The sequence below is a fragment of the Brachyhypopomus gauderio genome, chromosome 6 (genome assembly GCF_052324685.1).
Source record: "Brachyhypopomus gauderio isolate BG-103 chromosome 6, BGAUD_0.2, whole genome shotgun sequence".
NCBI lineage: Eukaryota > Metazoa > Chordata > Actinopteri > Gymnotiformes > Hypopomidae > Brachyhypopomus > Brachyhypopomus gauderio.
Window position 1 is genome coordinate 22,501,890 of NC_135216.1, and position 12,213 is coordinate 22,514,102.

Sequence of the window (12,213 nt, forward strand, 5' to 3'; positions counted from 1 at the left end):
AGCCATCTGCAAAGTCATAGATCCCTTTCTGCACCATCTCCACTATGACGTGCAGTATGAATGATTCAACCCACCTCATTCTCCCCAGAACATCATCTTCACCACCACAAACTGCATGTTCTCCTGAAGTATGTGCAACACACACACACTCTCTATACAGATCAAACCTTCTCTAACCAGGTTTTCCGCATAAAGGAAACCCAATTCAAGACAAATTCAACCATTTATTAATGTGTGTGAGGTTTTGCAAAGTACCAATAAGGATATATAATTCTATAGAAAACCAACAATTCAACAATTACTTCAAACTGAACAATTCACTTCCTTCACAAAACACGAAAGCAGCTTTCATTTTCGTCAATATATTTGGCATATATATAAAAACATATCAGACATTTAATTTGTGCAAATATAAAATACAGAGCTTCAAACCGCACACACACTATTGTCTTATGAGGCTGTGTTTTAGTATCCTACATGCAATTACTTGTACAGAGAATGATTACATGAACAAAGACTGTCCTCAGCATGAAAACAACTGTGTAGTACATCCATATTCCATAGCTTCCTTTTGATTATAATTGTTTTTTGCTCTTTTATAAGTGTCTTTCTTAGAATAGACTTCTATGAGGATTTTGTATGCAAATCAGATGCACTAAAGGGATAGAGAATTCAAGATTGTGACTAGTGCAGACATTCTTTCAAAGCGATCCTGCCTGAAAATTTCAGCTAAGCCTCTCCTGAAGTTTACACCAGTGGATTCTCCACCAAAAGCCCAGAACCTGTTCCATATTGTAAAGCGTGAGACGAAGGTATAGGGCTAATCAAAAATTAGTGTATGATTGGTTTAGAGATGGACACCTGTTCTCAAAATTACTGTCCTCAAAAAAAATCTGGACTCAGATAGCTGGAAGCCTGCAGTTCAGAGTGGTGTGCCATTTCAGTGTCTAGTTGAAGTCCCGGTCCGGGAGGATGAGAGGAGCCACCAGCGTCCAGAGGTAGACGGCCAAGGCCAGCCAGCTGGAGCTGATCTTCACCCACACCGCAGGCATGGTGCTCTGCATCGCCTGGTAGTCCGAGTTTGGCCTTTTGGAGGTTGGAACAGACACAGAGAAATAGAGACAAAAGGAGAGGGAGTTACATATAGCAGACCAACCTGAACCAAGGAGACCAGTGCGTTTAAAGACCAGACCAGACCAACACTGACGACCACATTCTAATGACTGAATATTTGGGGGGTTTCTAATGTATAAACAAGCTAAGTGAAGTCTCAATGTGACTAGATACTCACTGGTACCAGTTGGTGAGGGTCATCATGATGTAGAGAGAAGCCAGGAGGAGACAGAAGTGGAAGAAGGAGTAGCTGTAGGTGACTCCGTCCTCTTCGTTGTCCACGGCGCGCCTGGCCCCGTCCTCCACGGACACCTCGGCGTCCGCCGCCAGACTCTGGACCTCCTCCGTCTGCATCAGTCGGTTCACCTGAGAGTTGTTGGACGATCGGATGCTGCAAGACACGACCCGGGGGCAGGGGCAAACGGGGCAAACAGGCTGTGGGTGAGCAGGGAAGGCTGAGGGGCAGAAAACCGGGTCGGCGCCATGGCCAAACATCGATCGAAAAGCAGTCTCGTTGGGAAGGTACGATCAATAAGACAATAAATATTTTTGGCCAAAATAAAATTATTGGGCTATTTTCAAAAAGTGAAAATCCAATAAATCCATAGGAAGTTGGGTGTATTTCCATCATATATATTGCAATACTGCAGACTCGTAATTCAGTCCAGTTTTGTATTTCAGTAATAAAAATATAATTATTCCAAATAATAACAAAATTATTATACTTGAACCAAATCGATTTGTGGCGGACCTCACGGAGATGTCGCAATGCACTAAATCGTATCGGTGTGACATTTACATTCCAGCTAACCAGGGTGCCGCGTTCCTGTAGGGTCACGACCTGCGCAGAGTTCCACCTTCGGCAGGGGGAGGAGCTAAACCCGCTGACGCGCCACACGCTTTCATGATCGCTGCTGGAGGCGGCTGGCCGGGGCCTCACTCACCTGGCGTACAACGTGCAGAAGAGGAAGATGACCAGTCCCACAATGCCCTGGGCGTCCCACCACTGCACCTGGCCGGGGGGCACGGTGGGGGTGGGGGCAGTGGAAGTGGAGGGGTTGTTGGTGACCAGCTGCAGCAGGCTGGGGTTACACTTACGGTCTGAGGGCGAAGAAGGCAGAAGAGAGCTGTGTGAAATACAAAACCTCAATCTGCAGGAACTGAACAAAGGGAACTCTATTTTCACTCCACAGGCAAAATACAGCATGATGCCTTCATATGCCTGTACCTTCTACTGCTAGAACAACTTGTACAAATCTAAACAAGCCCTAGTCTAAATGAGAGGCTTCTTAACCCTCGCCAGTGGCTCCAAGACAGCTCTGACCCTAGCAACCGTTACTGTCTGCTTAGTAACAGATGCAGTTTTCAGGGAGAGGATGTGCTTTGCTTTTCAGGGCAAAAGAATGTTATTTATCTTTAACATTGCTTTCATTTCATGCTCTAAAAGAGGAGAAAAATGGACTCTTGAGTTTGAAACAAAATGGCACTCCAGAACTCCAGCAAAATCAGAGCATATCAGAGCCCTTAGAAGGTAGCAGTTCAAAGTGGTGCCAAGATGAGGTGACCAACTTTTATACTGACGTTCGACAGTCATTGTTAACTCGAACAGGACAGTTAATCTTCCCAGTAATGCAAGGTACATATGTAAGGCACAGACAGAGCACACAGTACAGCAACAAACCAGTGTGGCCACTGGGAAATCTGTGCTCCAGTTGAGACTTACTGGGGTTGTTGGACATGGCAGACCAGGTCAGGTACATGGTGTACAGAGAGATGAGGGAGGACTGCAACAGGCCAGAGCTGGGCTGGACTTCCTGTGGTACACATGTACACACACGCACAGGCACACGCACACACACATACATGCACACACATGGGCACAGGCACATACACACACACACGCACACACATGGGCACAGGCACATACACACACACACGCACACACATGGGCACAGGCACATACACACACACATACATGCACACACATGGGCACAGGCACATACACACACACATGCACACACATGGGCACAGGCACATACACACACACACACACACATACATGCACACACATGGGCACAGGCACATACACACACACACACACACATACATGCACACACATGGGCACAGGCACATACACACACACACACACACACATACATGCACACACATGGGCACAGGCACATACACACACACACACACATACATGCACACACATGGGCACAGGCACATACACACACATACAAACACACACATAGATGCACACACATGGGCACAGGCACATACACACACACACACATATATGGGTACAGGCACATACAAACACACACATACAAGGGCACACACACAGGCACATATGAACACACACAGATACACGCACGCACAAGGACACACGCAAACATGCACATACGGACATGGTGATACACAGATACACACAGACACGGGCACACACACAGGTGCACACACACCAAGATGTGCATGCGCATACAAACACGCACACGAAGATGAAGCCAACAAAGGATACAAATTAATTTCAATGGACTATCACAGCTGCCATTTACTGACTTAAGCTTAATGTATTTTTCAAAAACATAGTCTAATGATCCAAAAACCTCATCTAAAAACCTGATCTAAGTGCTTTAATTTGGACTGCAATGAGAGAAACGAGAGAGAGAGAGAGAGAGAGAGAGAGAGAGAGAGAGAGAGAGAGAGAGAGAGAGAGAGAGAGAGAGAGAGAGAGAGAGAGAGAGAGAGAGAGAGAGAGAGAGAGAGAGAGAGAGAGAGAGAGAGAGAGAGAGAGAGAAGGAAACCAACTCCTACCTGTACTTTAGGGAGAATGGAGACGACAGACACTATGATGCAGAAGATGAAGTTGAGGCTGATGAAGACCTTGTGCTCGGTGCAATCGTCCGGCTGCGTGTAGAACACGTAGAAGAGAACCATCGCAGCAAAGGCACACGCGTACTGCACCACAGTGAAGCTCAGCAGAGCTGCATCACACACACACACACCCACCTTAATGAAGCTCAACAGAAGTGGGAAAAAATTACTGTTTACACACTTAGCAGCACTGTTTCAACTGAGCTTTACCAAACAGGCACTTTCTCATCCCTCAACACTGAATAACAGTCAACACCCCAAACTCCACAGACAATCCACTTCTCTTTAGACTGCAACAAAAAACTCCACTTCCCCCTGAGGGTCAAGGGTCATGGGCCTGAAGGTGAGCGCCAGTGAGCGGTCCATACCTGCATACCAGCACTTGCTGTTCCCCTCCTCTGCATTCTCCACCCATTTCTGGTTCCAGGTGTGAGCAAAATCCACCAGCAAGATCAGCTGGATGAGAATGAAGACAAACGATCCCACCACACCAAAGTAGTACCACACTGTCACGAGAACAACACACAAGCAGAATGCATAATGCCACGGTGGCCTTTTTAACAAAAGTAATGAATAAAAGTAAAAAGAATGTGTTTGTTTTCAAACATACACCTTTAGCTAAGATTATCTAAGATTATGATTATTTTAGGATTATTTACTTATCACAAACCGTAATCTTAGATAATCTTAAGTGACACACCCGCATGCATGCATACATGCGTCTGGGTTTAGTTCTACAGCCACATGGACAAATCACATATATTTACCATGTCCAAACTTTTTAACAAAAGTAATGAATAAAAGTAAAAAGAATGTGCTTGTATGCAAACATACACCTTTAGCTAATGATAATGTGCAGAAAGCTCATCTAATCTGATCGGGTGAGGTAGAGAAATTAAATCCAATTTGCACTGTAGTCTGCATGTCACCTGACTACACCAAGCAAAACAGCAGGGCGCCTGAAGCATTTCTGCAAACCCAATTAAACACTGAATTAATTGTAAAAGCATGAAGATATACCTGTGTTAAATGTCCCATCTGGAATGAAGAAAGCTCCCACGGTAATACCAATCAGTATCAGGAACTTGAAGAACCAGAATCTGGAGGACACAAAAAAATAGGTGATGACCGCATCATCCACAATATTTCCCAATGAATTGACAGGCCATGTGACAGCATGAATTTCCCATAGACCAAACAAGAACAAATGTCCACTAGAGGGCAGCAGTGTCACTCAAATCGCAAGCTTGTAACAGGCACAGTAAAATCAGTTTAACTAATGAAAACTCTCACCCCAAACTAGTATATTGTGTTATACTAGTGCAAAACAAACTACATCTGAGCAACTTTCTTGTATCACACAAGTTTGGTGGACAACAGCAATGATGATGATGATGATTATGACCATACCCGTTCTGAATGGCGGCCCGTGGGTCCTTGCTACTTCGCACTCGGATCATGATGATGGAGAAGAGGAAGAAGAAGCATGTCATAGCAAAGCACATCCTGTACACAGACTTGTAGCCCACGATGATCTCACAGTTGACCTTGCCCTCAAAGCCAGGTATGGGCGTGCCCCCTTGACAAAATCCAGGAATCTACAGAAGACCAATGGTGAAAGGCATTAAAGAAAGGTTTAAAAGTTTAAAAGGTTGTATCCATACTTTTGTTTGAATACACAAATGTCTATTTTTCCAGTCAAAAATCTTTGAACAGACATTTATCAACATTAGAATGTAAAAGACTCCCTCCAGAGAAAATCACATTTTTATTATTGTTAACACGATTTTTATATGCTAGAAGACCAATCATAAGTGAATTAAGCAGTCAATGTCATGGTCGAGCATTTTAAACAGGCAGGGTTTCATATGTCATAAACCTAAGGAACCAATCCAGTCAGCTGACAGTGAGGGGTGTACCATTAGCCAGGTGTAGTGTTGTATTTTGCAAGCTAAGGTTCACTATCTAATCTGAGAGAAATGGGTGCAGTTTATTTTAAACAATCCACCTCTCTCTGCCAGAAACTCTGGTTTGAGGTAGCCATTTTCCAGTATATTCATTCTTCTTGTGTTTTATCCATTGACTATGCACAACACATTTGCAGTGTGCTAGATAATGACAGAGGATGTTAGCCTGCCAAATTACACAATGATTCGTGTCAAACGCTCATAAAACGTACATAGCTTAGGGATGCAAGATAGTCAGTGAGACTTTTTTTTTTATATAGAACCTTCAAAGAACACATCTCAGTCATGACTACTTTACAAAGGGCTTACAAATACGTTATGGAAAACACTCCTTAAAACAGTCTGAATGCTGAATTGGTATATTCATTCTGATCATTCAAACAGAAAACAAATGCTTTCTTGGGAACTTTGATCCGTGGGTACATGACCATCAGGATAATGTTAGTGCACATGCTGTGGCACACAATGAGGGACAGTGTGGTATCCTTTTAGCTCTGGATCATACTAGTTATTGTAAGAGAATTTGTCATTTGCTCTTTGGATATTAGTTATGTTAAACCGAACACAGGGAAAACTGGCCATTTGGACAGAATGTGCTAGGTTTTGTCATTATCTTACAACTGGTAGTTTTAGCAACAAATCATGTGTTTGTGTAATATACATTCGTGAAACATTGTGCGATATATCATTCTTACGGGGTCCCACAATGGGATTATGATTATATGTGCACATATAAATAAAATTTAAAACCGTACAGTGGCTGTACAGGGTATTCTAGGGCCATCAAAGCTTAACAGTCATGAACTACGTGCCTTTCTCCAGAGACGTACTGTGATGTTCAAAATGTTTCTTCCTAATGTCACCCCCAGATGTTTATCTTTAAAAGGTAGCCAACATGTTCGGGGTGGATATCAGGACCAAGATTGTCCAACATCAGCACCATGTTATTAGGTGTTCTTCCCTTTTTCTGAGCTGCTTTCCAGTTCAAACATGTATAACTGAATAACTACAATAATATCCACTTGCCAGCAGCATACAGCAACTAGCAAGAACTATTGATGAGAAGAGTTGAAGGCGAACAGGTAAGCAGGAACTATAGCCTACGCGAGTGATGGAGGTGTAGGTGGAGATCGAGTCTGGGATTGTTTACATATTCACAGATCACAATTTAACTGTTTATGAGAAACTTCTTAAAGGAACACAACTGGATGCGTTTTGTTGAGACCCAAATACAGACGCTATGGAACCACACTTGCGCATTCTGCAGTACACCAGCAGGGCCCAGTCATTGTAGGTGTAGGCTTGGTCTGTGATCACCTTCTGCAGCTGCGTCTCCATACCAGGGAGGATCATGATGACCGACACCACGGTGCCAAGCAGCAGAAAGAAGGAGAAGGCCAGCCGAGAGACGGTGGAGTTGAAGGTTGAAGGGCAACAGCTTGACAACACGCACGGTGCAGAGCCACACAGACACGACGCCTACAGGAGACACATCAGCGGTGCAATCACAACACGTAGTACGGCATTGTATTGGATTATTTTATACTAATTAGACCTCTATAACCGTGAGGGGGAAATACTATCATTCTTATAAGAAAAGCCAAATTATTGATTAATGAATGCAGCCGTGTCGTGTAGGTTAAATCTCAGCCACTTTCAGATACAGTAGCCAAATCACTAACTAAACGTGACGCCTTTCACGAAACCGGAAAAACCGGAGTTAAAACTGCGAACAACCGAAACTTTCTTAACACTTTCGAAAAGTCCGACGTAAACGAGTTCTAGACATATTATTCAAAGTCTCTTACAATCCTTACATCACACAATAAAATAACTTTACAATTAGTTTTTAAGTACTTACGCAGCTCGCAAGAGAGCACAAAGCCATACAAGCACCCATGTTTACGTTGTTACACTCGAACTACAACATAACACGGAAGTTACCGCTTCCCAACCAGATGATACAAATGATACAAAACTCACCCAGCCGATATCGATTGGTTAAACGTGCTAAACGCGTTACTGATGGACCAATCAGAATGTGAAGTATTCAACCAACGTAAAGGGAATGTGTTGTAAGATTTTTTAGTTTTTTTGTATGTGAAAGTCTCAAAAGATTTCTCGTTAATGAAAGCGTGCTTTCTAAAAAAACATATAGGCAAATTTCCGGCTTAAGAAGTGAAAATATATTTCATTACTTTGCTAAGATTAATAACTTAAAGGTTCTTTTAATTTGCCAAAAATAGTTTTCACTGTTTGTTATAACTGGATACATACGTATTAAGCACAATGTGCGTATAAACGCATTAACTCAGAACAATTTATTGTCATAAACAAAAGTTTCAGCAGCCCTCTTTCATTAAAGCTAGGGCTGCCCACCGCTCTGGGCACGTGTGATCCACAGCCCCCTAGAAATCACTAGTGTGTGTGTGTGTGTGTGTGTGTGTTCTAACTGCACAGATGGGTTAAAGTAGTAGTTTGGAGCCAAAGCCAAAGTTTTGCACTGCTAAAACGCATACCACAATAAGCTATTTAATGCCTTGAAAGAGAAAAGGAGTGCAAAAAAGATTATGAAACAGGAACAGCTGGTGCAGGTGTAAACCTTGGGCCAGAGGAATTGAAAAATAAACCTTCAATAGCATTCATTAATGATTTTCTACCATTTTGTCACCATATCAGTAATGCCAGGTCTGTATAGATAAATAAATGTCACTAAATGTAAACAGAAAATTCATTTTTCTCCCCATTGAACTTCTTGAAATCTTGAAGTCTAAATCTACGGATTGTGAAAGAGACAGCACACAAGTGATATTACCTGTAGCTTTGCAAACATCAAAGTCAGTGCAAAGATTTGCTAAGAGCAGAATGTGTCTGCAGGTATTATCCCGGGAAGTGGCTGAGAGGAAGCTGGGAGTGGGGCTGTCACACCTGTCGCTTCTCTGCTGGAGGATGTAGCACCGGAAGTTAGACAGATGTCCTAAATAGCAGAGACAAGGTCAAAATCTCAGTTGGGGTGCGTTATTCCATCTGGCTGCACACACGAAATGCCATGTAAGAAATACATTTAGAAATGACTAGTATGCTTTAGCATTTCCACAACATGGCGACTGTAAATGGGGAGTGGGGGTGGAGAGTTTGGCTGGGGTAGCACACCAACTGGGCCCCCCACAATTCCAGTGGGGCATCTAGAATTCACCAACGGATCCAATACCGGAAAAATCCCCAATCATCAAGTGGTCAGCCTTGCGGATGAAATCTAACTACTCCTCCAACGATTCAGTCATAAATTTATCTGTGTTGAATATGATCAAGCCAGAAGCCTACAAAACTCAACACACAAAACACACCACACCCGCCAAAAAAAAAGAAAACAGCCAAGGAGAACGGAATATAAAATGACATTTTAACCACACCAATAAGGTTTAAGGCTAACGTTTTATCGTATTTTACTTAACAGTGCCCGTCACCAGCCAGACTGAACAGTAATTGCAGTAGTAACACTTAGTTTTTTTCCAATTCCTGAAACATAATTTTGCAAAGTAGTGTGGTCTTATCAAAATACTAAACAATTCACAAAACCACACACCCAAACTGCAAAATACCTCCTATAGCCTGCCAAATAAAGCACTGCAACCAAAACTGCGTATAGCATTGTCAAAATGAAACTTTTGCACCAAGTGGCCCACACGACATGCATATTACCAGATTTGTGTCTAACCAATTACACACTGTTGGGCCTAATGTAAAGTACTCTCATCTCTAGTATGCTGGCCATAATACCAAAATAGTTCAACCTGTAGACAATTCTTCAGATTGTCCACATGCACAGAAATATTTGCAGATACACACATGCTGTTGAAACAGTTTAATTCCGAAACAGTTTAATGATCTTCCATTTCCAATACTCCCTGAAAACAAAGAACAAAAAGTCAATAATGTTATCCAGTACACTGGAAAACATGTGTGTAGTGTACTGCAGTCAATGTACTTACATCCACATATACACGTCTGAGCTTCTTTGAGGATTTTTTAAATAAAGTTGGCACTTTATAAAGTTTCAGTCCGATTTGGTTTTGCTTGAGAATGTGAGCCAGTGTGGACAGACTGACTCGTTGAATGTTGTTGAATATCATGTTGTCTTAGATGATGTAGCTTTGAATCTCACGTAATCTTATTTCATTTTGTTTCCAAAACCAATTACAATGGCAGCTTCCTGTACCCCGGTGAACATTCAACCCCTTCCTCCACCATGGTTGCATCTCAGTCCTTTAGGAAAAAAAATATATGCCATTCATGAAGTAAACAGGTGTCACCCAACTGATACATTATGACATGAGGTATACTACATTGCGTGAAAGACATTTGGTTACATACCTGTGCTCCAGTCTAAATGTCTGGACGGCTCAAGTTGGGCTGCACCTGTCCAGCCTCTTGCACTGTCAGCCCATGGTTGATGACATGATCAGCTAAGGTTGCTCTGATTTCATTTGAAGGTTGTTATCTTCTTTGGCCATAAACTCCTCTACGAGCTCTACCTCTACCCCTACCTCTCACCTGCCCTCTTCCTCTTCCTCTTCCTCTCTCTGTAACGTCTTCCATTATTGTTGTAAGAGAAAAAGGTGCTTACCCATGGTTTTCTTTATAGTGCTCCTGATTAACAGCTGTGTTAACAATTAAGCATTCAGATGTTTGGCCAGGTGGAACATATTTTGGCCAATTAGCTCATGTATTTTCATTTTGAATGATAGTGATTTGAACTTACAAACATGTGACTTTATGTCCGGTTGTTGTGTCTTATGCAGAGAACCGTGTTCAGTTCATTTAAAAAGTGTCATTTTGAAAAGCAAAATGTGTGTCAAGCAGAAAATGTGTTTTGACTTTTGAATACTTGAGAGGAGGTTTTGCTCTTTGTGTGTCAATTACAATAATTGTGCTATGGATGTAATTTTAGTGTTAGCAACTGGAAAAAAACTGTAATATAGTGCCTTTCTCAGTACCCAAAGACACTTTACAATCAACACACTGCACACAGTGTTTTTATACCTAGTCGACACACCGCTGAGAAGCAGCACAACATTTTTAACATATTATGCTTTACACACCAGGGGGGTATTCCACAAAGCGGGGTTAACAAACTCTAAACTTAACCTTGAACTCTGAGTTGTCTTACCCCAATCTGACATACTCAGAGTTTTCGGTTCCAAAACGGCTGATCGGAGTTAAAGTAATCAGGGTCGCTCAACTTTGAGTAGGTTGACCCAGACAGAAGCGCGTTCACGCATAACTATGTTCTAATGGTGCTGTAATAGGTAGCATATGTAGGCCGGGGAGTAGCAGTTAATTCTGGGCCCTGTACACTCTTAATGTCAGTGGGCCTCTATAAATGCCAGAAAATGAGGCACATGAGCAAAATGAGCCCCTCTCCCTACTCAGGCACTGGGTAGCCAGGTCCACTTTCCCCCCACTACCACACCCATGTATGTAGGTTCCATCAATGCAGCCAATCACTCTAGGAAATCCTTAAATTGTAAATGGAATTAAGTTCGTTATATATTGCTTCTCCTTTGCTTAATTGCTTTATTGTCCGTGTGAATTAAAGACAAACCAACGATGCTGTGGAATTCCTCCGTGAGTTCTGAGTTAACTTACCCGGTTTTCTCGCTTAACCCGCTTTGTGGAATACCCCCCAGCTCGTGCAAAAGCAGACACAACTGTTGGGAAGGCAGTGCTGCTTTTGAGACAGAAATGTAATTGGTTGACAGTGAGTGGGCGGAGATTGGCGTGATTGGTTAACGAGCATACAAGCAGATGTTTTAAAATACAGCAAGTTCACCTTTCATGACTGTATACGCAGTGCACTAGTATATACAAGTACGCACAGTTTGATTGCGAATAAATGAAGTCTAAAAGTAGTTTTCATGTACAACAAACCAAAGTTTCACAGTATACAGTACAGAAGGTGCAGCTTTAGATACTAACTAGCTTGAGAGTTAATTTTTCATGAAACTACAATAATATTAAAAGGGATGATTAAAGCTATTCAATGCATATTGAACGAACTGCAATGAGTCCGAGTATACCCCTTAAGAGCATTGACTTAAGTAATGTGTGTGTGTGTGTGTGTGTGTGTGTGTGTGTGTGTGTGTGTGTGTGAGAGAGAGAGAGAGAGAGAGAGAGAGAGAGAGAGAGAGAGAGAGAGAGAGAGAGAGAGAGTAGCAACAAGTAATAAAGCAAATCACTCCCTTCGTATATTGTT

General features: G+C 42.4%; 1 protein-coding gene and 1 long non-coding RNA gene across 3 annotated transcripts; both read right to left on the reverse strand.

Moving 5' to 3' along the window:
• Nucleotides 1-204: 204 nt before the first annotated feature.
• Nucleotides 205-8,934, reverse strand: serinc2 (serine incorporator 2). Of its 2 annotated transcripts, none has more exons than XM_077009728.1 (10): nt 8,773-8,934; nt 7,275-7,436; nt 5,401-5,588; nt 5,011-5,090; nt 4,359-4,496; nt 3,931-4,100; nt 2,837-2,927; nt 2,058-2,214; nt 1,292-1,504; nt 205-1,086 (listed from the first exon to the last, which is right to left on the reverse strand). In XM_077009728.1, the coding sequence occupies exons 1-10, from the start codon at nt 8,788-8,790 to the stop codon at nt 948-950; spliced, it is 1,356 nt and encodes a 451-aa protein (XP_076865843.1). In that variant the 5' UTR covers nt 8,791-8,934; the 3' UTR covers nt 205-947. The 2 variants fall into 2 exon arrangements, with proteins under 2 accessions (XP_076865843.1, XP_076865842.1); XM_077009727.1 differs by lacking the exon at nt 8,773-8,934 and adding an exon at nt 7,819-7,958.
• A 10-nt stretch (nt 8,935-8,944) lies between these two features.
• Nucleotides 8,945-11,598, reverse strand: LOC143517328 (uncharacterized). Its single transcript, XR_013131921.1, has 3 exons — nt 10,332-11,598; nt 9,950-10,223; nt 8,945-9,865 (listed from the first exon to the last, which is right to left on the reverse strand). It is a non-coding gene; the product is annotated as an uncharacterized LOC143517328 (long non-coding RNA).
• Between the last annotated feature and the right edge of the window lie 615 nt (nt 11,599-12,213).

What these genes read in the sequence shown, in the direction of transcription:
- serinc2 (XM_077009727.1), bottom strand. Translation starts at nt 7,857, where the DNA reads ATGGGTGCTTGTATGGCTTTGTGCTCTCTTGCGAGCTGC. An exon ending in AGATGGGACATTTAACACAG is followed by an intron (nt 4,497 to 5,010) that starts GTATATCTTCAT and finishes TTCTCGTGACAG; the next exon opens with TGTGGTACTACTTTGGTGTG. An exon ending in TGCCATGTCCAACAACCCCA is followed by an intron (nt 2,215 to 2,836) that starts GTAAGTCTCAAC and finishes CTTCGCCCTCAG; the next exon opens with ACCGTAAGTGTAACCCCAGC.